The sequence below is a fragment of the Eubalaena glacialis genome, chromosome 4, assembly GCF_028564815.1.
Source record: "Eubalaena glacialis isolate mEubGla1 chromosome 4, mEubGla1.1.hap2.+ XY, whole genome shotgun sequence".
Lineage (NCBI taxonomy): Eukaryota > Metazoa > Chordata > Mammalia > Artiodactyla > Balaenidae > Eubalaena > Eubalaena glacialis.
This window is the reverse complement of record NC_083719.1, coordinates 67,104,524-67,127,796: the sequence shown is the minus strand read 5'-3', so window position 1 is coordinate 67,127,796 and position 23,273 is coordinate 67,104,524. Positions and strand designations below refer to the sequence as shown.

The 23,273-nt window shown below is 34.6% G+C and overlaps 1 protein-coding gene across 2 annotated transcripts in view; it reads left to right on the top strand.

Moving 5' to 3' along the window:
* Nucleotides 1-23,273, top strand: part of EDIL3 (EGF like repeats and discoidin domains 3) — a 437,617-nt gene that overhangs the window by 237,750 nt on the left and 176,594 nt on the right. For both annotated transcript variants that reach the window (XM_061187979.1, XM_061187978.1), the window contains one exon: nucleotides 13,339-13,452. In XM_061187979.1, coding sequence (XP_061043962.1) covers nucleotides 13,339-13,452 — 114 coding nt within the window. The remainder of the gene's footprint in view (nucleotides 1-13,338; nucleotides 13,453-23,273) is intronic.

Sequence of the window (23,273 nt, the reverse complement as noted above, 5' to 3'; positions counted from 1 at the left end):
ATCTTTTGTAATCATGATGTGCCTTTGTCTAGTTTTCCTCATGTTTCTGGTGCTTGGAATTTCTTTTCTTTTTTTTTTCTTTTATTGGTTGAAATACTACTATGAATCAAAAGAAAAATTTACTCATAATCCCACTAATTTTTTTTCAAAAAGTTTAAAAAAAAACAGTTAAACATCAGGTGAAAATCTGCTCACCACTCATCTGATCACCCACACTTATGCTCTGATAGTAAATACTATTAACAGTTGGGAGAATATTCTTCCAGATTTTGACCACTTTGATACTGACTGGTGCTTAGGATTTCTGGTGCCTGGATCTGTGATATAGTTTTCATCATATTTGGAACATTTTTGACCATTGTCTATTCAAATATTTTTCTGCTCACGCTTTCCAGGGACTCCAATCACATCTATTTTAGGTTACCTATATACATGTGTCCCACAACTCACAGATGTCCAGTTTTTTTTTCCTATCGGTATCTTATTCTGTATAGTTTCTATTATATCTTAAAATTTACTGATCTTTTCTTCTGCAATATTTAATTTGCTTTAGTTCCTTCTAGTGTATTTTTCATCTCACACATTGTGGTTTTCATCTCTAGAAGTTCAATTTGGGTCTCTTTTTCTATTTTCCATGTCTGTACTTAACATTTTCAATATACGGAGCACAGTTATACTACCTGTTTTGAAATCCTTGTCTGATAATTCTAAAATCTGGCTCGCTTCCTGCTTTTTCACATGTCTATTAATCCTGACTGGGGATTCCCATTAGGACTAATGAATTTTACCTTGTTGAGTGGGAATGCTCATACGCTGTAGTCCTATATATCTTCTTGAGCTTAGTTATCTTACCTGGTTAAATTTCTTGGAAATGGTTTGATTCTTCTGGATGTTACTTCTGAGATTTGTTAGGTGAGACAAATGAGATCTTTAGTCCAGGACTAATTTACTCCCCACTACTGAGGCAAAGCCCTTCTAAGTCCTCTGCTCAGTGCCCCAGGAATTAGTTAATTTTCTAGTCCCACTGGAGGGAACTGGCAGTTTTCCTGGCCCGGTGTGATCTCCAAATATTGCTCCCTCTGGTCCATTTAGATGATTTTTTCCTCAGTAGTTTCCTCACTTGCATGGGCTGCTCCATGCTCTGTTGAATTCCTGAGGGAGCACTGCAGTGTACAGGATATGCTCTGTAGGTCCCTGTGGCCTGCCTCTTTGTAGCCCTCTCCTCTCACTCTGTCCTGCAAACTCTAGCCTCCTGGGCTCTCCAGACTCTCAGCGCCCTCTTTTTAATTCATAGAGTTGGCCAGGTTCCACCTGGATTCTTTCTCACTGTGCCATGGCCTGGAATCTCTCTTAAGGCAGTAAACCTGGGCAGTTGTAGAACTCACCTGGTTTGTTACTAACCTTCATTTCCTAATATCCAGTGTCTTGAAAACTGTTATATGTTTTGTCTGTTTTATTTTTTTGGTTGTTTCAGGCAGGAGGGCAAATCTGGTCCCTGAACTTTGTCTTGGGCAGAAGCAGGAGTTCTCTTGAATCCCAATGCGTTACCACTTTTTAAAAAAAATTTTGTTAGGAGTATAGTTGATTTTCAATGTTGCGTCAGCTTCAGGTGTACAGCAAAGTGAATCAGTTATAAATATACATATATCCACTCTTTCATTTTTTTTAGCTTCTTTTCCCATATAGACCATTACAGAGCATTGAGTAGAGTTCCCTATGCTATACAGCTGGTTCTTATTAGTTATATATTTTATATACAGTCGTGTGTATATGTCAATCCCAATCTCCCAATGTGTTGTCACTTTTAATGAAGAAAATATGCTGATTTGACATCCTTAGCAATAAATATGGGAGAAAAAATAAAATATAAAAATTAACGGCTTGTAGGCAGCAATTTTTTGGCGCTGAGAAGTGAGTTGGTTCCTGAAGCAGATTCTTCCATGGTGGCCTTGAGTGTGGCAGATGTTTTGTTGCCTCCAGCTCTGCCAGGAAACCTCCTATAATTATGTAGATGAGATTCTCGAACAGAGGGTAATCTAGCCACCCAGCTCTTTTACTTTGATGGAAACTGACATGCCTAAGAATTTTAAAAGGAGTGTTCTCTACCTTACCAGCCATAATGTATGTCTATCAGATATAGAGCTCAGTGATCTCTCAGGCCAAATGTATGGAGAGTCAATATTTAGAAAATAGTAAATGTCACCATTTTAGAATGAAGTATACTGAGGGTATCTGTTGAATTATCCCATTCAGTGGATCAAAATTTCCATGGGCTTTGCAATTATGGGGATAAATACTATCTTTCATGCCTCTCCAAGGCAGAGCTGCTCTTCTGTAGAACATTTATGAAAATCCTACCCATTTATTTACTCTGATGATAACCCCAAAGGCAGCAGTATCATTTTTATCCAGCAACCTAATGAAGAAACATCCAACAGAACAATATAAATATCGATTAGTCCATATTATAATAATGTAAATAGCTTTTTGTACAGTCCTTAAAGTTTATATTTTTCCCATAGATTACCTCATTTAATCCTTAGAGTAGCTTTAAAGTATAATAGAATTCATCATTTTTAATTATGCCTATGATATAAAATTTCAAAGATATTGAAATGTAAAAGCAGGAACTATTCTTATTTTATTACCTGAGTCTACATATATCTGTAGGTAAGAGTTGATTTATGGTTATCTTTTTTTTTTTTTTTTTTTTTTAAGTGGAGCTTGTTGAAGGAGATCTTTCTTTTTTTATTTATTTATTTATTTATTTATTATTTATGGCTGTGTTGGGTCTTCGTTTCTGTGCGAGGGCTTTCTCTAGTTGTGGCGAGTGGGGGCCACTCTTCATCGCGGTGCGCGGGCCTCTCACTATCGTGGCTCTCTTGTTGTGGACCACAGGCTCCAGACGCGCAGGCTCAGTAGCTGTGGCTCACGGGCCCAGTTGCTCCGCGGCATGTGGGATCTTCCCAGACCAGGGCTCGAACCCGTGTCCCCTGAATTGGTAGGCAGATTCTCAACCATTGCGCCACCAGGGAAGCCCAATTTATGGTTATTTTTAAGAAATTATTCTAGAGTTAAGAGAAATTATTTTTCTTTAGATACAAGATGTAACTGTATATCACTGCCTTTAATTGTGACATGGCTTATATGCTTTCAGTGATTCATCATTTTTAGTATAAGTTACTGCCTATGTGTTTAAAAAAAATCATGGTCATTGAAGAGAAAAATAATTCAGCCTGGTGAGTTGAAAGTTTTAATTTATTCCCTTAAAAACCTCTCTTGATAAAAATATATCTTAAAATGATATATTGATGTTAAGCCCTTCTACTTACAACTTGTATATGAAGTGAAATAAGTGTTTACCTGTGAGTTTCATGTGTATTGTATCTTCAAAAATACTATGAATTAAGTTGCTGATTAGAAGTGCAAGTTGGTGCAACCACTTAAAAACCAGATTGGCATTATCCACTAAAGTATATAAATGACTCAGCCATTTCACTCCTAGGTATACCCAGAGGAAATTTAATATACTTATGTACAAGCACACTCATGGATGCTTTTATTTATAGCAACAAAACAAATGCCATTAACAATAGAAAGGGAAAATGCATTGTCATGCATTTTATAGTGAAATATTATAAAGCAATGAAAATGTACTCACTGTAACCATCTGCAAAAACATTGTGAATGAAGCCACAAACAAAAGAGCACGTACTGAATGATTTCTTTTTTTTTACTATAAAGTTCAAATATAGGCAAGAATAAAAGATACTATTTAGGAATGCGTATTTAAGTAATAAAACTGTAAACCATGAAAAGAATGAGGCTGTGATTGCCATAATAAGCAGGAGGTCAGTTACCTTTGTGAGGGTGGAGGGGAAGTTGTGAATAGAAGGGGCATGGAAAGGCTCTCAAGTGCTGGCGTTGTTCTTGTGCTTGACCTTGGTGACTGTTAAACAGGTTGTCTCTTAACAATAATTCATTTAACTCTATTGGTTTGTGTACTTTTCTATGTGTATGCTATCTTGCAAATAATGATTTTAAAAAATGTGGATTATCCTCTTTGAAAAATAAGAATTTCAGCTGACATGTATAAAGTAGATCCATGTCCTCTGTAAAGAAAGAAACAAAAATAAATGTATTCTTTTCATCAGAATGTAAAGTTAAAAGTCAAGTATAAAAGAATGTAAGAGCCAAAGACATCCATTTCTAAACAGACAAGCAGTTATGGCTTTTAGGAATAAAATTAGAACAGATGCCCATTAAGCCCAAACTACTTAAGAGTTTGAGAAAAATTACTAAACGGAATAAAGGAATTAGGGAAAAAAAGTGTTCCAAACTAAGATTTTAGGACTGGAGTCTTTGGCCTAGAGCAGTAATACTAATATTACTAGAACATTTTAAACATTTTGAGATCAAGGGCTGTGTATTCTGGCTTCTCTGTCCTCCTCAGCACATAGAGTGGTACCTTGAAGGCAAGTATGAAGTAAAGGTGAAGGAGAATTCATATTTCCTAGTGGTGGTAAGGTTAACTGGTGAAAAGCATAGATTCCTGAGACAAATTATCTGGGTTTTAATCTCAGTTTCAGCACCTGTGTGACTCTGACATATTATTTATATTTTCAATGTCTCAATTCACTCTTCTGGAAAACAGTTATGATAACAGTAGCTCAGAGGGTGTGATGATATATACAAAATGTTTAAAACAAGGTTTGGCTCATAGTACAAGTGGGTGGATGTGCTAATTGTTGTCAATCAGTTGTCATCCTGAAAAGCTGTTTGTCCATACTTCATATGTTATAGAGTTATTTTTAAGAAATTAATTCTGAACTAAGTGAAATTATTTTTCTGTATATATGAAATGTAACTGTGTATCATTGCCTGTTATTTAAATGTGGCATTGCTTGTATGCTTTTAGTGGCTCATCATGTTTAGTATAAGTTACTGTCTATGTGTTTTTTTTTGAAAAAATTACTGTCATTGAAGAGAAAAATAATTCAACCTGGTGAATTGTAAGTTTTAATTTATTCCCTTAAAAGCCTCTCTTGATAAAAAATACATCTCAAAATGATATACTGGTGTTAAGTCCTTCTACTTACAACTTGCATATGAAGTGAAATAAGTGATTACTGTAAGTTTCATGCATACTATATATTCCAAACCATTATGAATTAATTTGCTGATAAGAGTGCAAATTTTCCCCCAGTTCTTTTATTCCTCTTAGTAATTTTTCTCAAAATCTTAAGTGATTTTGGCTTAATGGGCATCTCTTGTAATTTTATTCCTAAAATCCGTAACTCCTTGTCTATTTAGAAATGGATTACTTTGGCTCTTACATAGCTGAAGTATTGATATATATGCAAGTATAACTATATAAATAATACATTGAAGCTTACATACAGGTAAACTCTAAAGATTGTGAACTGCTTTGCAAGCAACGAAGTTTAGTTTGAGCAAAAGCCTGAGGAGGACTCATTTGTCAATAAAGATTTTCTACTGTAGGTAGTTTTCCTTGGGGTCTGCTGAGTATGCAAAATGGAAAGCATGACCATATGCTGAAATTAAGTGCTTATATAGAAGGAAAGAAAGAAAATATGGAGAAATCATATTCTAGTTGATTATTCAAGTAGGATTCCCAAATAAAATACAGGATGGTCAGGTAAATTTGAATTGCAGATAAAAATTTTTTTTATAAAGTATGAGCCAAATATTGCATGGGCATCTTGTATTTCTATTTGCTGAATCTGGCAACCCTAAATATTAGGAAGTCTGTATGCATTTCAAACCAAGCCAAATGTTTAAAGATACATGCTGTGGTCATAATGTTGTATGTATGGTCTGGGTGATACAGACTCAACATAAATTGCCCTTCCAACTCTTTGAATTATTTTTCCAAATGTTACCAGTAATGAAATTCTAGAGTGAATGAGCTTTCTAAACCACAGATCTATTCAATCCCATGCCCCCTTTCCACACTTCTTGAATTCTCTATTAACTTCTCAGTGTCCAAGGACTAAAGTTCAAACTCCTTAATTTGATTTGTAAGACCATAAAAATCTGGTCCCAGACTACCTAGTAACCACCATCCCTAGTAGTTCTACATAGTCTCTGTGCATATCCAGACATTTAGAAGTGCTCAGTTCTCTCTGAAAACATTGTGTCCTTTTATGTGCCAATTATAGAAGGTGAGACCTCTTAGAACAGTGGCAACTATCCCTGTTCACTGATGTATCCAATCATATATTCAGTATTTTAGAGCCTGATTCATGGAAGGTGCTCATCAAAGTTTTAATGAATGAATGAGTGAGTGAATGGGTGTGTGAAAGCAACCATGTGAATCATAGCTATGCTTCCCATGTGAATCCCATCTCATTTTAGCCAGTTATGGATTTCTGATAACTCACTATAGAAAAAATCCAAACTAGTTGATCTTTAGTATTGACCATTAAAACTAGAGAGAACTGCAAGCAAACTAATTTAACATGCATTTGACAGAATAGAGTGATTGATTTTGGATAAAGCATTATGAATATGCAAAAATATATAAATTATAACATACATAATAAAAGGAAATATATGAGTTTTATACTTGGAGCACAGAACTATGGGGCAATGAGGAGTCACTCTCAGATATGTAGAATAATGAGATACATATTAATTTAGAAAAATAACTTTACAGAGTAATTAGTTATAACTTGACATAACTCAGAAGCATTGTCCGCAGTCAGATAGACACCTCTAAAATTCAACATTCTCTAGCCTGCTAGACTGATTTAGTTATTGCTATTTGAATCTCTGAGAAACTGTGCGTTCATTCATTAGAGCACTTGTCACTTTGTACTGTAACTGATTATTTCCTCGTCTATCTGCTGTACTATAAGAGCCTTGAGAAAAGTAAGGGTCCATGATATATTAACCTTTGCATTCTTAGAACCTAGCAGAGAACTAAGGATGGGTGGATGGATAGATGGACTTCATACACAGAGGTTCTATGCAGTGTTTGTCAACCCTGGCTACCTGGACTCCTATAAAACAATATTTATGCCTTCATTCCACCCAAGTCCATTTAAATTAGAATCTCTGGTGTGGAGGCTTTGCATTGGTATATTTTAAAAGTTCTAACTTTTAAAAGGAGCATTGTTCTAAATCCATTCTCCTTAATAGAACCGCTTTAGAAGTAGGCTGGTACATCCGCCCAAATCCAGGAACTCACTGTCACAGTACAGGTGATGATTCCCCAGGTCTCTGATATTCTCAGTTTTCTTACCAATCAATGAATATTTATTGCAGGTCAAGTTACTATGCTGCATACCCCTAAGGTAATGTTCTTTGCAATTGTTTGCTCTTTGGTGAAAATTTTACCAGAGGCATTGGTTCATTTTAGCTTCTACTGTGTTTTTTCATGTAGCTTTTATTTATGAATTTCTTCAAGGCCTCAAATATTTGAGTTATATCACCCTCTTGACTATCCCTCCCCCAACCCTTCTTCTATCTTCCCTGGTTTTGGCTTTATAAGTATCTTGGAATAACTGTCTTATCTTGCTGGCCAAATATCTAATTAAGACAACTAAAGCCTTACTGAAATAATTTTAAACGGAGACATCCTAGAGAACTGGGCCCTACCTGGATACCAATAACAAAGTTTCTTGCATTAAAATTGAGATCTCAAAATAAATGTGAGAGTGCCAGGATACAGATGAGCATAGAGTATTATCTTTGTTAGTAAGCGGTGATGGTTAAATACCTCTTGGATTTTTTTTTACACTATTGTTCTTGGTAAATGAAGGTTATCAGTAAATTATTATAAAAGGTTTGCCTGTGGTATGTTCTCATCCAAGAATGCTCATTTTAATTTACTACTTTAAAATAAATTACTAGCAATATAGCAAAAGGCCAGATCAAAACAGAGCTCAAGCACACAAGATTAAAAATATACTGACTTGCCCCCAAAATGATTGGGAAATCCTGTAGATAGTTCTGATTATGACGTAATTAAATTCAATACCTGAGTGGGAGGACAGAATTCCTAGAAATTCATCATAATTTATTCAGCCTTAAAAGAGAAATTGAAAACCCATAGACTTTAGGTAAGAAAAAATATAAAAGGTTAAATTTTAAAAGGCAGTCACTCACAGGAAGTCTGGAGAATATTTAATAGCTAATGGGGAGCCCAGGGAAGATGGGTTACAAAGGATCAAAAATAGCAGACTTGAAAATAAGCACTTGCGGGCTATTTAACAGTCAATAACAATATTGCAGGAGGAAAGACAGCCCAAGGGAAGGGAATAAGGAAGCCAAGGAATTATATCTTTGCAAAGAAAAAAAAGGGCTTAGTTATGGTGTCCTTTTAATATATCAAAACAGGGGTGCTCAGCCTGAGAATCAGTTGTTCCTTTCTTGATGCTCATGGGACCTGGATATACTTGGGGATCAAAAGGAGGTAGTTTCACGAGTGAATTAAGTTGTCTTTTTTCCTCCACTCAAGAGGAGGTTACATGGTTTTCTGTCCTAAAAAGGATTGGATGTCCTAGTCTAAATGGTGGTCAATATTCAAAATATTCTAGGCCAAGTTGGCAAAGTAAATGCAGTTGAACTACTGGGGCCAGATGGCATCCACCTCAGGAGTTCTAGAGAGACTCAAGGGTGAATTGGGACACTGATGGCCCAAGAGCGCAATGTGCAATCATTGCTGTTCTGCAGATTACAAATGGGAGCCAGTTTGAAAACTAATTAATTAATTAGTTATTTAGTTAATCGATTAATTTTGAAAGTTTCCACAGGATGCCCTAGCGATTAGACTCCGCAAATCTCCATTTCCTCTCTGACCAGCTAGTGGAGTCTATAATGAAGAATGGGATTTCTGAATATTTAAATATAATGCTCTGAAAAGAAGCAACATCATTTCTGTGGCAAGAAATCATGCCCAGAGAAGCCACTGTTTTTTGAAGGCACTGATAAAGGAACTAGCAAATATAATTTTGATTTTCAAAAACTCTTTGACAGCCTACTACTCCAAAGTCAGTTTCATGGGCTTTGGGGCTGTAATTTGCACAGTGATGGGTCTGACAAAGATCCAGAAAAAAAGACTAGGAGTAACTGAGCACTTCTCATGATGCACATGTGTATAAGTTCAGGAGTACTCAGAATGATCTTAATGAATATATGTGTTTTTCAATAACTAGAGGAGGCTTCTCGCAGTGACATCTCCAGAGGGTGCATGGGTTGACATTATTTCTGTTAGCAAAAAGCCAAGCCTAAGAGGGGAGACTACAGCACACCTTCCCAAATCTGTATAAGGTGGGCTAAGGGCAAAATAATGGTAAAGATAAAGAGACTAAATTATGCATATAATATGAATGAATCTATGTAAGTATTTACAACAGAAAAAGTGTCTGGACATCCTTTTAGAGTACCTTTTGTTTCAAAGATACGCATGCTGTTGTGACCAACTATCTATTCTCTCATCTCTTCCTCTCCTTCCTTCCCTCCTTTGCTTTGCTTTGCTTTGCTTTGCTTTGCTTTGCTTTGTTTTGCTTTGCTTTGTTTTGCTTTGCTTTTTAATTCCTTCACACACACACACACACACACACACACACACACATCACGAGATTGTATCTGGAAATCATGCTCAGCTCCTACCACTGTGCTTCAATCAGCTAGAGGGTGGACAGCAAAAATTTATGTTTTCAGAGTAAGGAATCAGGATTCAGCTGGGTGTCTTAATTATAAAATCTAGCTTTGAATGATGGTATTTTTTTTTAAACAATTCTCAGGAAGCAGTCATAGAACTAAAAACCTCAAAAAATGATAGCTATTATTATTATAAATGAACTATAAAAATGACCAAATATGGAAATTCCTATTTTGTATGGAACTGCTATGTCAAATTTTTCTTAGTTATAAAATAATTTATTATATCCCAGTATATTTGGAATAGATGAGGACTTTTTTCTGGAAATGATAATGTCATGATCTGTGACAAAGAAATATGTATGTGATTTATTACAAAGATGTTTAACTTTCATTTCATTATATTCTGTGAGTATTTATATCTAGTCTTTAATTAAACATGATTTATTCCAATTGAGGTCTGTTTCCATTTAGATTGCTTGCAGTGTTAATCGCAGTGCAAATAGCCTTCACCACTGAAAGAACTCTTGCATTGTACTGATATATAAAGGCTTCTATGTAATTTGCATCTGTTATCTGAGGCTACGTGTTACTAGATGTGTACATAGGCAGAAATGTTTTACTTATTTTGCTACTAAAAGTATGTAACTCATTTAATATAATGTTTTTATTTTTATGAATTTAGATCAAGGTAGTTTTTTGGTTTAAAAAAAAAAAAAGCAAAAAATGCACAAACAGTAGAGGATCATTTTTTTTTTTTTTTTAAATCACAAACTAAGTATGGCTAGAAAGCATTTTCATTTCAGCAAATGCAATTCCAGTTCATTCCACCTCATGTTAACCTCTGGGTAAAGGTGTAACTGTATTTTTAGAAACAAATGTTCTTAATTTTAACTTCCATTGTTGATGATTGTAGACCTGGTCTGATGAACAAATAGATAGACGTTCCAAGGTCGATTAGTCTCAATTAAATTCACATTCTCATGTGTTAAGTACTACTTATCATGTAAAAATTTAGAAGAAATGAGGAAGCAAAGAACAACGGTAACTGCATATCCTTAATAGTACATATAATAACTCTTGATCTCACATCATCAACTATGAAAACTTCCTTCTATTGACATTTCAAAGCAGCAAGAGCTGGGTTTGATTTTACTCATGATATAGGTCAATATTAAAATGAGAAATGTTCAGGTAAGGTAATTCTCTTACCTGAGAATTAAAACATATGTTGTACCTCTTAGCATCAAATCCTGGGTGGGTCTCTGTCCGGCCTTCTTTCATTTATTTCTTAAGTCCAACCCACATATGGCTTTTCTAAATCTTTCGAGGGTACAAGGGTATAGAGGATACCCTCGCAGCTGGCTCCAAGCCTTCAGTGCCAAAAAAGAATGGCCAGTTCCCTCAGCTGGCACTAAGAGTTCATGGTAATCTGGTCCCTATCTGCATCCTCAGACTTGGTTCCCAGCACCCCCCTTCCCACTCTGTCCTCCAGACAAACTGGGCTATTTGTGTACTTGAACACACCGTCATACCATGAACGCTTCGCTTCAAAGTTGTGACTCATTCTGGATCCCTGCTTGGAAATACAATACCCTCTTCATCCTGTTTATATTAATCCTAATTAAAACTTTCCTTCAAATCTAAGATCAAATTCTATTTCCCTTATGTGCTCTTTTTCAGACATTAATTAATACTCAGTTTCTTCCTTATAAGTATATAAAAGAGTAGCTTTTTATGTCTAACTTTACCAAATAAGGCAATGCATTCTTTAAGACATGAAGATTTAACTTCTTGTCAGGCTCTGACATATCTCACCTAAAACAAACTGTAGTAGATAGGATACAGGGAAAAACATATTAAGCATGTTCCAAAGTAGCCAGTCATTGCCATTTCCTGACATTCATCTGGTAAGAAAATAAGTAGCACAGTGACTTTTGTGCTATTTTCAAAGTTTAATGAAAGTACTTTGCATGTTAGTCCAATATAAATAAAAAGTGAATTTTTGTTAAGACAAAAAGAGCTAAATATTTCATCAGATGAGAGAATGAATAAGTGACATCTTCCTTCCCTCCTTTCCCTCCTTTCCCTCCTTTCCCTCCTTCCTTCCTTCCTTCTTGCTTAAGAGTTTTAGTGTCAAATATTTGTGAGTCTATTATATTTTATAGTACACAGCTGTTTTCTAGAGATGATCAGATTCTGATTTTATCCTATTGTTTGATATTATAAAATGCTCAAATTATCCAGATTCTCTCTGAACACAGTCATGAATTGTCTCTACTCTCAAACTGTAGCACTTGACCAGAAACCAAAAGGGATGGTTTTTTCAGAGAAAGTGGCCACCTGCCTAAAGAAATTTAGACCAAACTTTGCCATAAACTTAGAATGAAAGGATGACCAAATCTGCTTCCAGGAGGAGATGCTGTTTATAAGAAAGAAGTTAAAGGAAAGGGCAAAATAGAGGTTTTCTAGTATTTTGTCCTTGTTTGATATTGAGGGGGTAGTTTAATGATCATATTGTTTTAAGCACTATGAAAACCCAGGACTTCAGAATAACTTTTGATACGTTGTAGTGTATCCGAAAGCACATTACACATCTGAAATAATTTTTTTCAGATTGTTTGCACCACTATTTTTTTATAAATTTTATCAAGCAATATTTATTGGGCACTAGTGGTTTTCCAGATAGAGTGTGGCATTTGTGGAGGTACAAAGAACAGTGCAGGACAGGTGCTGCATTTGTAAACTTCACAGATTGACTAGGTGAAAGGGTGAAAGGCACATAAACAGACAGTCCCTACATTTAGATATGTAAGAAGGAGTTGTGGGAGTAAGAGCAGAGCAGGATTTCAATTGAGATAGATGATAGGAAGGGAGAGTGATGCGGAGCAGTGCATGTCCTCCAATTATTTTACTGGCTCCCACAGAACCTAGCTTGGTGCTGAGCTTAGACAAAATGATGTGTAAATATCAGTGATTGATATTTGACTGAATTAGTCTTTAATTCTTTTTTCATTCAAAATCCCATTTGTTGTCCCTGTTGTCCAAAATTAGAGTGGAAATTAGTATAATTTGCTGAATGTTTTATATTTCATATGATTTTGCATCAGGTATAATAATGATATATAAAAGGTAAGTCCCTTTAGCCCTCCTAACTTTAGAAACCCTTGAATGAGATTAGGAAGTGATCATCATTTACATTTATTATACCTTGCATATAACAAGATTTAGCTATTAACTCCAATTTACTTCTCATCGCATTCATCAAAGGCGAACTATTTAGAAACTAAAACATCTCTGTCAGTTAGAATTTTAATGAATTAAGGTGAAATGAGACAGTGTTAATTGGCAGTGGTTGCTGCTGGGGAGGTTTCTAGATCTTGTGATACCAATTCATTTCTCTATCAGGGTTAATTTGTTTGATTTAATTCTAAGGATATGCTGAATATTTCCCCAAACTATTCATATTTATTTTCAGGATAGGAGAGTGGTTCAGTTCTATTGGATTTGGATTCTCAATTCCATTTGAACTGGATTTAATTTGATTGCTAATAAATTGTCGATTGTAGGCACCATTTATATTATTGACTAGAGACATACACACATACAGCATTATTTAGACTTTGTTTTATTTAAAACGCCTAAAACCTTCTAATAACTGATCATTTTTTCACCAATAATTCTCTTCCTCTCTTCTATTTTCCTCAGATATTAATGAATGTGAAGCTGAGCCTTGCAAAAATGGTGGAATATGCACAGACCTTGTTGCTAACTATTCCTGTGAGTGCCCAGGAGAATTCATGGGAAGAAATTGTCAATACAGTAAGTATTCATATATATATAAACCTTTATTTGCATAGCCTCCATTTATTATGGAATCTGTGCCAAAATCAATAATAATTTGCTTCCAGATTTCATAATGTATTGAAATGGCACATTTCATATTTGTTGTTGTTAATGTTATTAATGTGCATCTATTCTCCAGGATAGGTCTCACTTAGAGCATGATAGGCATAGGAGTAGTTGCCTTGTGGTCTCAAAGGAGGTCAACAGTTCCTCAGAGACCCAAGTACATCTCTCCCATGAATCACATTTTGGCTTTTGAGTTGTGCATATGACCTAATTTTCTCCCAGAGTGGTTACTCTGTTTCAAACAGTAAATTCAGAGCATTCTAACCAGATAACCTTTGTCACAAATAAAAGGTAGAGATTCATGAGGGTTCATGTTGAACTGGCCAACACATCAGTAAGAGTTTTACATGCTACTTATTTGTCTTCTTGAAAGCCTAAGACAGTAGGGTCTTGAGATGATGGATCAAATTATAGGATAATAATTTGCCTGAAATGTTTACAAAGAAGCACAAAGCACCCCACCTTCTCCAAAACAAATAAAAACCTAGGGAGAGGCAGTAACAGGATTATAGTCAGTAAGAGGAGACCAGAATTGGGCACAAATTCATGCTAACAAGAACAATAGTCATGTAGCTTAATAATTGTTGGGCACTTATAGAAACTTCATAGTGGTACTACTTTGATGTATATAATGCTATTAGAGCATCATAACATTATGCAAATTCAAAAGGCAAATGCAGATAAGAACTCAGACATAGAAACTGAGACACATAGGCTATGTGGTTTGCCGGGTTCTCACAGTTAGTGACAGAACCAGGACTGGAAGGAATCTAGAATCAGGTCTTGTGATTCCTAGTTCAGTGTATTTTCCTCTAAACCAAGAATGATATCTCTTTGGACAGAGCTGAACAAGATAAACTTGAAAGCACCCTCCACCTCCACTTTGTCTCTTACACACACACACACACACACACGCACACTCTCTCTCTCTTTAGCCAGAGTAACAATTTTATTTCTCACTTTCCCTCTCTTTCTTCCTCCTTGACAATGGTAATTTATAAAATAAAACAAGGAAAATTATTGAAGAATTTATTTGGGTTATGTATATAAACAAAATGATGATCTGGAGATTCTCATTACCCTAGTCCTGAAAAACTTCATTAAAATAATGAAATTGTGAATATCAAAGAAATACCTTGGATGGGGGAAAATATTTCTAAGCTTAAAAATAATTGGAGAAGGACATGGAGCATGAGTTAATAAAGGAAGCTTCAGGCATGGATGAATGGAAGGAAAGGACAGTATGAGTAAGTGGGTTGATCATACAACTGGATGACCAATAGCCACCCAGTCAACAAACCTAGCAACCTTCCTATAAAGCATTTAACTGACCGCCCACTAAGTTAACTTAAATTCAGTTTCAACTGGTCCTTGGCCCACCCAGGCCCAGCTCTTGCATCTTTTTTCTTTTGGTTCATGGGACCTGAATATGGCTGCCTAGTCAGCCTTTGCCCCCTGTACTGACCAAGGAGCAATTAGACAGCCAGTTGGTTTCCTACCTATTGAAAATGGAAGGAAACCTTAATGTGAGCTAGAAATTGAAACCAATGACTAAAGCCTATTCATCCCTCCATCAGAGATTTTACTGAGGTCACCACATCCGAAAATACCCTTGAAAAGAAAGAAACCTGATAGGTTAGGAAGGATGTATTGAAATAGACTTTGAACTTAATGGCCATTAGTTCGCATCTAGTGTCTTTGCTATTGCGTTTAATGAAATTCTTTGTTTTTCTCTGACTTGGTTATATATTTGTAAAATATTTATATGTAAATCCAGACTGCTCTCTGAACATGCATGTGATAGTGAGGTGCCTCCCTTAACCTATCGTATGCTCTGACATTCTACTGTTCCCTCTGTTCATCTCTGTGCCCTGACAGATATCAGAACAGGTCACCTAAGGTACACTCTAAAATATGTTCCTCTTGAGGTATTTGTTTTTATCGCATTGATTTATAAGAGTATGTAATAAATTAAGGATTCTGATTCTTCCCATTGTCTAGGTTTCTGAGGCTATGGTTTTGCTTTTTTTTCTGTGGCTTTTTAGAATGTTTAGAAAATCCACAGTAAGAAAGTGCATCTTGCCACAGTGATGATTTAGTGATATGCATTGAGAACGTAGAACATTCACTCACTACATGGCATATAGAAGCACCTGCAGGTTACAGGTAATGCTAGCTCCCAGCTGATTGAGTTTAGGATCTTAGGAGTTGACATTACATAGATTATAACCAATTTGCGTACTTCCACTCTGAAGTAAGATTGATGAACTTTCTTCAGGCTTTGTATGCTCTCCTACAGGGGTCCACTAGGTCAGCTTACACCTGCAATAATGGGAGAGAAGCCATTTGTTTCAGCAGATATTTCATGTGAGAGAGGGAAAGGAGAATGATGGAGACTAACTGCTGGGGGGTTAGAGGACACCCATACAGAAGTGTCGCTATCCTTGTGTTCACATTCAAGCTGTCAGTCCAATTTGGGGCTGCTGCACTTACATTTGCCTCACTTGCACCACTTCTTTCTTATTTGTACTGATGGGTTAATTAAGTTTTAGTATATATTGCAATGGGGTTATGCAAATGGATTTGAAATAAGAGAGGTAGACAGGGATCTGTTTCTCATTTTAGGCCATTTCTACATGCGGACATCTTGATAGTTTATCTGAGATTACTTATTTATTTCTCACTCATTTCAAATAATCAGCAGACATATGAATGCTATGATCTGACCAACTACTACTACTAATGAGCCTTGAAAATATAAAAGTGGTAATTTTGGAGGTTGCTTTTTTCAGGGTGTAGACAGACTGATCTTGATATCTGTCTGCTTGTCATCAAAAGATTTGTTTTTCTCAGATCTTAACCTTTTCTCTGCATTTTTCTCATATTTACCATACCTTCAACTTTAATCAATTTATTATTACTACCTTTATCAGTGTAATTAAATGAAGTATTTTTAATATTAATGATATTCTACATTTTAAAAACCTAAGTATATTTATTCATTTTCAGTTAAACCATTAAAGGTAAGATGTTTATGCTGAGATGCTACTTTAATATTATTTTTTTAATTATGTGACTTCTTTATTTATAATGTATGTCTTTAATTAATATAGCTATTAAGTACTTTTACTTTGTAAGGAATAAATTTATATTTAACCCTATCTATTATAACACAATGCCTAACTATGTGGTAATAATTATTATATGTGTCAATCACCTATTAAACATTTTCAGTAACAATATAATTATTTCAGATGTTAACAACAAATGTTTTAATACTTGGCAAAGGATCTGCCTGTAATTTTCACACTAATTATTTCCTAATTAATATTTACAGGTGAGTTAAGGCAATAATACATCTGATTTATATAATTTCAGTTTAGATTTCCGTATACGGTTCATACAACTTATCATTGACTCTGAGAAATCTCAGTTATTTTTTAGTTTTATTCTTCATTTTCTATTACAGGGGATTTAAGTTTGATTATTTTTTATTTTAATTGAAGTTACTTTTGATTGATACGTGAAAATCGTTTAGATGTTTCCATAATATCTATTACAGTATTACAGATACTCTTCTAATTTAAGTTCTAATTTATATTCCTTTGTCATTTTTAAATGATATAAGTTCAAGTGTTCAGATAGCCATTTTCATAAACAGCTTGCAAGGACAATGATGATGAACTGGAATGAGAAACCTATATATCAACCATTTAGTAAAATACCTAGGTCAATACATTTTGTAAAAAAGCAAATAATTGCATAAATAAATAAGTAGACACAAGGATTTTGAGTTATCTAAAAAGTTAAATCTAGTTTAGTCCCCTTTTTCTTTTATAATTTTGTGAAATTTTAAATTTTTAAACAACTGCCTATCTTTAGTAATTGACTGTGTGTATTGAGAACAAAATGTGTAGAAGTCAGCTTTAATGCCTTGCATACCATGTTTTACAAGTACATAAATTTAGGAAATCCAGTGGCATTAACATAATTTTTAATAAACAAATATTGTTAATTCAACCAAAACCATTATAGGAGATAGGAGTTGCTTTCGTTTTTGAAAAATATGACATCATAACATACTTCTGAACCACAAACACCTAAGTTCATTTCTTTATGTTTTCATGTTTACAATTATTGTAAGCTGTCACTGTTATTTGATCAAGTACTTTAGTGAATGATGAACAGGAACTAACAGTGGAAAAATAATTTCAGTATTTTCTTATCTAATATATATGGTCAGAGATTATAGTTTTATCCTATCTAACACTAAATTTCTACTCTGCTATATCCAGCTATGACATAGATCCAAAAGAAAAATATAAGAGATTCTGATTAAAATAAAGAGTTTTAAAAATAAAAGGTGTTTATAAGGAAGTAAAGATGAGAATTAAGACATAAATTTAATGAGAAAATTGTGTTAAGTCCAGTATTAAAACATACTGAATGTGTATAATTATGTGTTCAATAAATAAACTAGCCACAAATATTTATTGAGTTTTTCTTAACTATGTACAGAATTTTCAGAACATGTATTAATGAATTAATTCATTCACCAAATTGGATCCAACACTAGCCACCCCCTAGAGCTGGGGCAACAATGGCAGTTAAATTCAGTTCCTGTTCTCATGGAGTATAGAGATTAGTGGGAGAGAAAAACAGGAATTACATAATATCTAATTACAAAACATGATAAGTACCATGAATGAAAAGAAGAGGGAGCTATGACAGGGGTGCCTGTTCTGTTTGGGGGAGTTTAAGGAAGTAACATTTGAACTGAGGCCAGAAGCACATATAGTAGGTACCAAACAGAGGGCAGGCTATGGAGATGAAAATTTTACAAGAAGGACAATATGCTCAAGGATAAACAGACCCTTTGTCCTTAAGAATCTTAATATTAAGTGGATGAGCTCTGATTGCTGTATGATAATCATATGATGAGGTTTTCAGAATGATCACTTACCTTTTAGGCTTTGACAATATGGTGTCAAGACTAGTTGATGGCAAGCATATTTATATATCAATAATCCATCTCATAAACTATCTTTTTATGCATCTACAAGGGATTTTTAAAACACCAAAATAGACTTTAACTTTTGCAAATGTAACAAGAAATCAAAAAAACAAAGAAAAATAATCATGAATGCTAATTCTAGTTTTATTCCAGATAAAAAATAGCTGCTCTGTTTTAGAATTTTGATATGGTGATTTGCAACAATTTTTGTCTTTGAATGCATTGCCTAATATCAATGTAAGATTACTTTCCTTGAATACATAGGATAGGAATTAATCCAGAACTCCAATAGGACAGGAGAAGGACAGCTTACCTCAGTCTGTCACCTTTTGTGAACATAAAAAAAAGAAAGAAATTGACTATGTGTTGATGAAAGTTTTATATTCAGGATTAATTGTATGATGTTAATCCAATATACACAATATTTTAAAATCTACCCATAAATATATAGAGATATAAGTGGAAATAACCGTAACTATAAATACTTGAGTATAGATAATTATTTTAACGTAATTTCTCACATTCTTTTTAAAGACATGACAATAAGTACAAAAAACCCAGAATACTGTGCAAGAATATCAACAGCCCTCAAGGAAAGAAGTGATTCCAACATTACTGCAGAATGAAGTCTTTGCAACAATAAACACAAAAAATTGACTCAATGACAAAACCGAATTGGATTTTCTGTGTCTGACATGGAAGTTCCGTCTTCAATCACTTGCCTCTGGGTATATTTTTCCAAATGTTGCCCAACAGTTTTGTTCAGACATATCACGCTTTGAAAGTTCACCTGCTGTACGTTAAAGTGATAATCTAAAAGGAAAGACAGAAAAAATATCTGCAGAATGCTCAAATAGACCCCCTAGGACTTACTAAATACATCTAACAAATTGAATCAGATTCTTATTAACTGTATTTTGTATTTGATTACAAATAATTACTGAAACATTCAGTAAGACCTTCTTGTTTTTCAAATTATATAACATTCCCATTATGCACTAACCTGCATATGTCCAGGGATTAAAATTTAGTTTTACATTTATTCTCCAGGCTAAAACTCATTTTAATATATCCTATCTCAGAAACCAAGTAAGATAAAGTATGCAGAGATCAGGAGAGTTTGGGAACAGGATAACTTGATTTCATCTTCATAACATTTAGAACGGTAGTGTATGATTGAGAAATGTTGTATTTTTCTCAGACTGTAAATATCAATCTTTTCAACCATCACCCCATCCTCACCCTTGAAAAAAAATAAAGGAAGAACTCAAAATATTACACTATAGAAAACCAAAAATCTCTCTATAAGGAAACTACTAGAAAAGAAGTCATCCTAGGACTTGAAAGTTGAAACATGGTTAAAATGTAATTTGTGGGCTAGTCATTATTCTTTACATGTGTTGCCATGGCATTTTGGGGTACTTAAGTGAAATTTTGGGTCTGAATATCAAAGTGAGGCTGAAATCGTTGTTTCATAATGGGGAAATTACAAGCACAAATCACTGTGGTTTCTGCTTTTATCAGAGTCACTGAACAGCAGAGATAAATAATGCTTTTCTCAAATAGGAGAAAGAAAAGAACATAGATGGTTTCTGATCTTTTACCAAATGTGCACAGTTTTCCAGGATTTCCTGAAATCCCAAGGGTTTCAAATAGTAGCAGTAAAATTTTACTGGCACCCAAGGAGCTGAGTTGGGTGGGACACCAATCCCAGCATGCCCCTGGCTGCAGTTGTCAGCTACATAAGCAGACTTGGAAGTGATAGCTTCCAGCAGCATGTAACACAAAAAGCCTCGTACATGTTTTGAGTTTCATCTTCAAAGCATTCTTCTTCACCTGAAGGAGAAGGGCCCAACAGATTTCTTTCCTGCATAGGCATATTGAATTATAGGTGCAACTGGCACATCCTGGTAAGCTAGGACAGCTAGTTATTAAAATGCGGGTGATAACTCAGGGAAGCATAGGTCACAAAGACTCAGATTCAAGAATCAGATGAGAATGGTGAAGTGGTAAGATTGAATGTTAGTGCCAATGGAGATATTAAAAAGAATAAAGAATATAAGATTACTAAAGATAGAATTTAAGATAAAGAAGTTCTATCTGCAAAGGGACAAAAAATAAAAGAGTAATTAGAGAAATTGAGAATCAAGACTTAGAGAGGGCAAAGAAAATAGTGTTTCCAAAACAGGAGCTGGTCAAGGAAATGGATACCTAAGAAAAGACTTTTTAATTTGGATCCTGAAATCATTATTAGTCCTTAAATAATTGTGGTGGGTGGTAAAGAGAATGCCAGATTGCAGCTCTTCCAGATCAAGCAGGTGCTGAGGAAGAAATAATAGCCACAGACCGCTCCTCCCAGATTATAGTGCGCTGGACTTTGAGCGTATCTTAAAACTCAAAGAGCCATTAAGGTGGCCAAGGACCTAAAAATATATTTCATAATAGTTACCTTAACAGCTTTATCTGGTCAATAATACACATTCTTTTTAGAGCTCTAAAGGGAATGGACACATAAAGTATCCAACTTAAAAATAAATTGAACTTGAGGAATATGGTTCTATAAAAAGAAGTAGAATCAGAGCAAAGTCAGTAAATTCAATACTAAAATTCAAGGAAAACAGGAGCAGGGACAGAAAATAAACTATTCTGACAAGAAAAATGGATAGAACTATAGTTATAATAAGGGAGCCTATAAATACTCAGCACTATTATCCAACTACAAAACACTGAAGAATTAAAACCGCACCTCTTAGCTCCAAGAAATCCGAGGATATTTGTGGTGCTATGTTCAAAATAAAATTCACCTTATATTTTTTTGGTACACTCAGTCAGACACACAACTTTTTGAATATCCATAAAACGACTATTTCATTTATAAATGTTGCCTCACATCCACTCAGCAGTCACTTAATAATGCCTTTTCCTTTCCCATTAGAATTATTCCTGGATTCTACGACTGTTAATAGTTTCCAGTATAACAAAACATGAGCACTTTCCTACAGAGATTAATATAAAGGATGTTCTCAGTCCCACCCCCTTAAGTGCTTAATGCAGAGTTTTTGACCAAGGGTACAGGATCTTCGGGGATGGATAGAATTCAGGGTGTCTGTGTTTTTTGATGAGAAAACAAAAATCGTATGTTTATTTTTACTAATGGCTCCCTGAAACTTAGAATTTCTATCCATCACAAATGTAGGCAACAATGAATCATCGCATTAGCAATACCAATGACTTTGTCACTAATAGAAATCACAGATATTTTCATACCACATATACTTGTTGTACATAGCTGAAAATACCATTTACCGTTTTCACTATAAGAAATTACAGTAGTCCTGCCACCACCTCTGTTATTTAATGTGTTAATAGATGAGCACACGTATTATTGTATCACACATTTTAAAATATTTTGGTAATTACTTTGTACTTCTGTCTATTTCATTTTATGAACTAAAAAGCATTATGCTGAGAAGGGCCTCTAGGCTTTACAAAACTGATAGAAATATCCATAGTGCAGAAAAGGTTCAGAATCCTGAGTTATTGGCTTATTGGTTTCAAAAGATGTTTTTTCCTCCTGGATAATATGGATGAAGCTTTTGGAAATAAAAGCTATTAATGATCCATTTTCATTGAATGCCCATTTCTAGGCTTGCGTCTGAGTTTTGTTCTCTAGCTCCATGTATAAAAAATATAAGCAAAATAGCAGAAGATGATACTGCTAAGCCACATTTTTGTCACTGTGTTTACAGGTGTTTTAATAGCAGGGTTGAGTTTTTACTGAACCCATTGCTGCTTCTCACCAGCAATGCAGGTTTAGAAAGTTTGTAACCCTATAGAGAATTGATGTACTCTGAGTTAGATATGGATACTAGCCCATATTTAAAAGATGAGAGAAAAGAGATAAACTAAAGAATATCACTCCCGTCCAAGGGCGACAGTCTGAAGTTGAGCACATTCTGCTTTTTACCTGGACCTTTTTAATTGTCTCAAAACCAATTATAATCTGTGTAAAATTTTATAATCAATTTAGTTATTTGGGTTGCCAGTGACATATACACAGTTGCTTTAAAAGAATGCAACTTGTGTATGAGTTAACCAAAAATTGCTAGTGGTCCAGAATCACAGCATCAAGTACAAAGTAAATGTGGATTGCTCATTACATGAGAAAAAAAAAAAAAAAAAAAGCCAATCTATTAAGTTATATTTTTAGTTGATGTTCACATCAGTTTTAAAGCATCAGGGTATTGTCACTAAATGCATAATTAAGTCTATTTTCGAATTTAGTTCTTATTTCATAGTTTACAGGTACCTAGAGTTATTTTAAGCAGTGTAACCTTCCAAGACTCATGTGATTCTATCATTTACTTGGACTTTTCTTTATGGAGGATAAGTTTGCACAGATCTGTGAGGGCTGGACTGGAATAAAAAGGTGGAAATGACTGGACATCTAACAACCTAGATCTTTTGCAACAGGACTATGAAAATAGCATGATGCTAGATGCTGAGACAACTATCAAAATATATAACACAAGGTCATTGACATTAAGACATTTGAAATATTGCTCTGATGTACTTTTTCTGGCTTTTTTATTTGATTGTAGGAAAAATATACCCACTCGATTTATTTCATTAAGAGGGCTATTTTCAAGACTACATGTGAACTATAAAGAAGGCTTATGTACTACTTGGGCCTCTGTCTTGCTTTCTCGTTATGTCT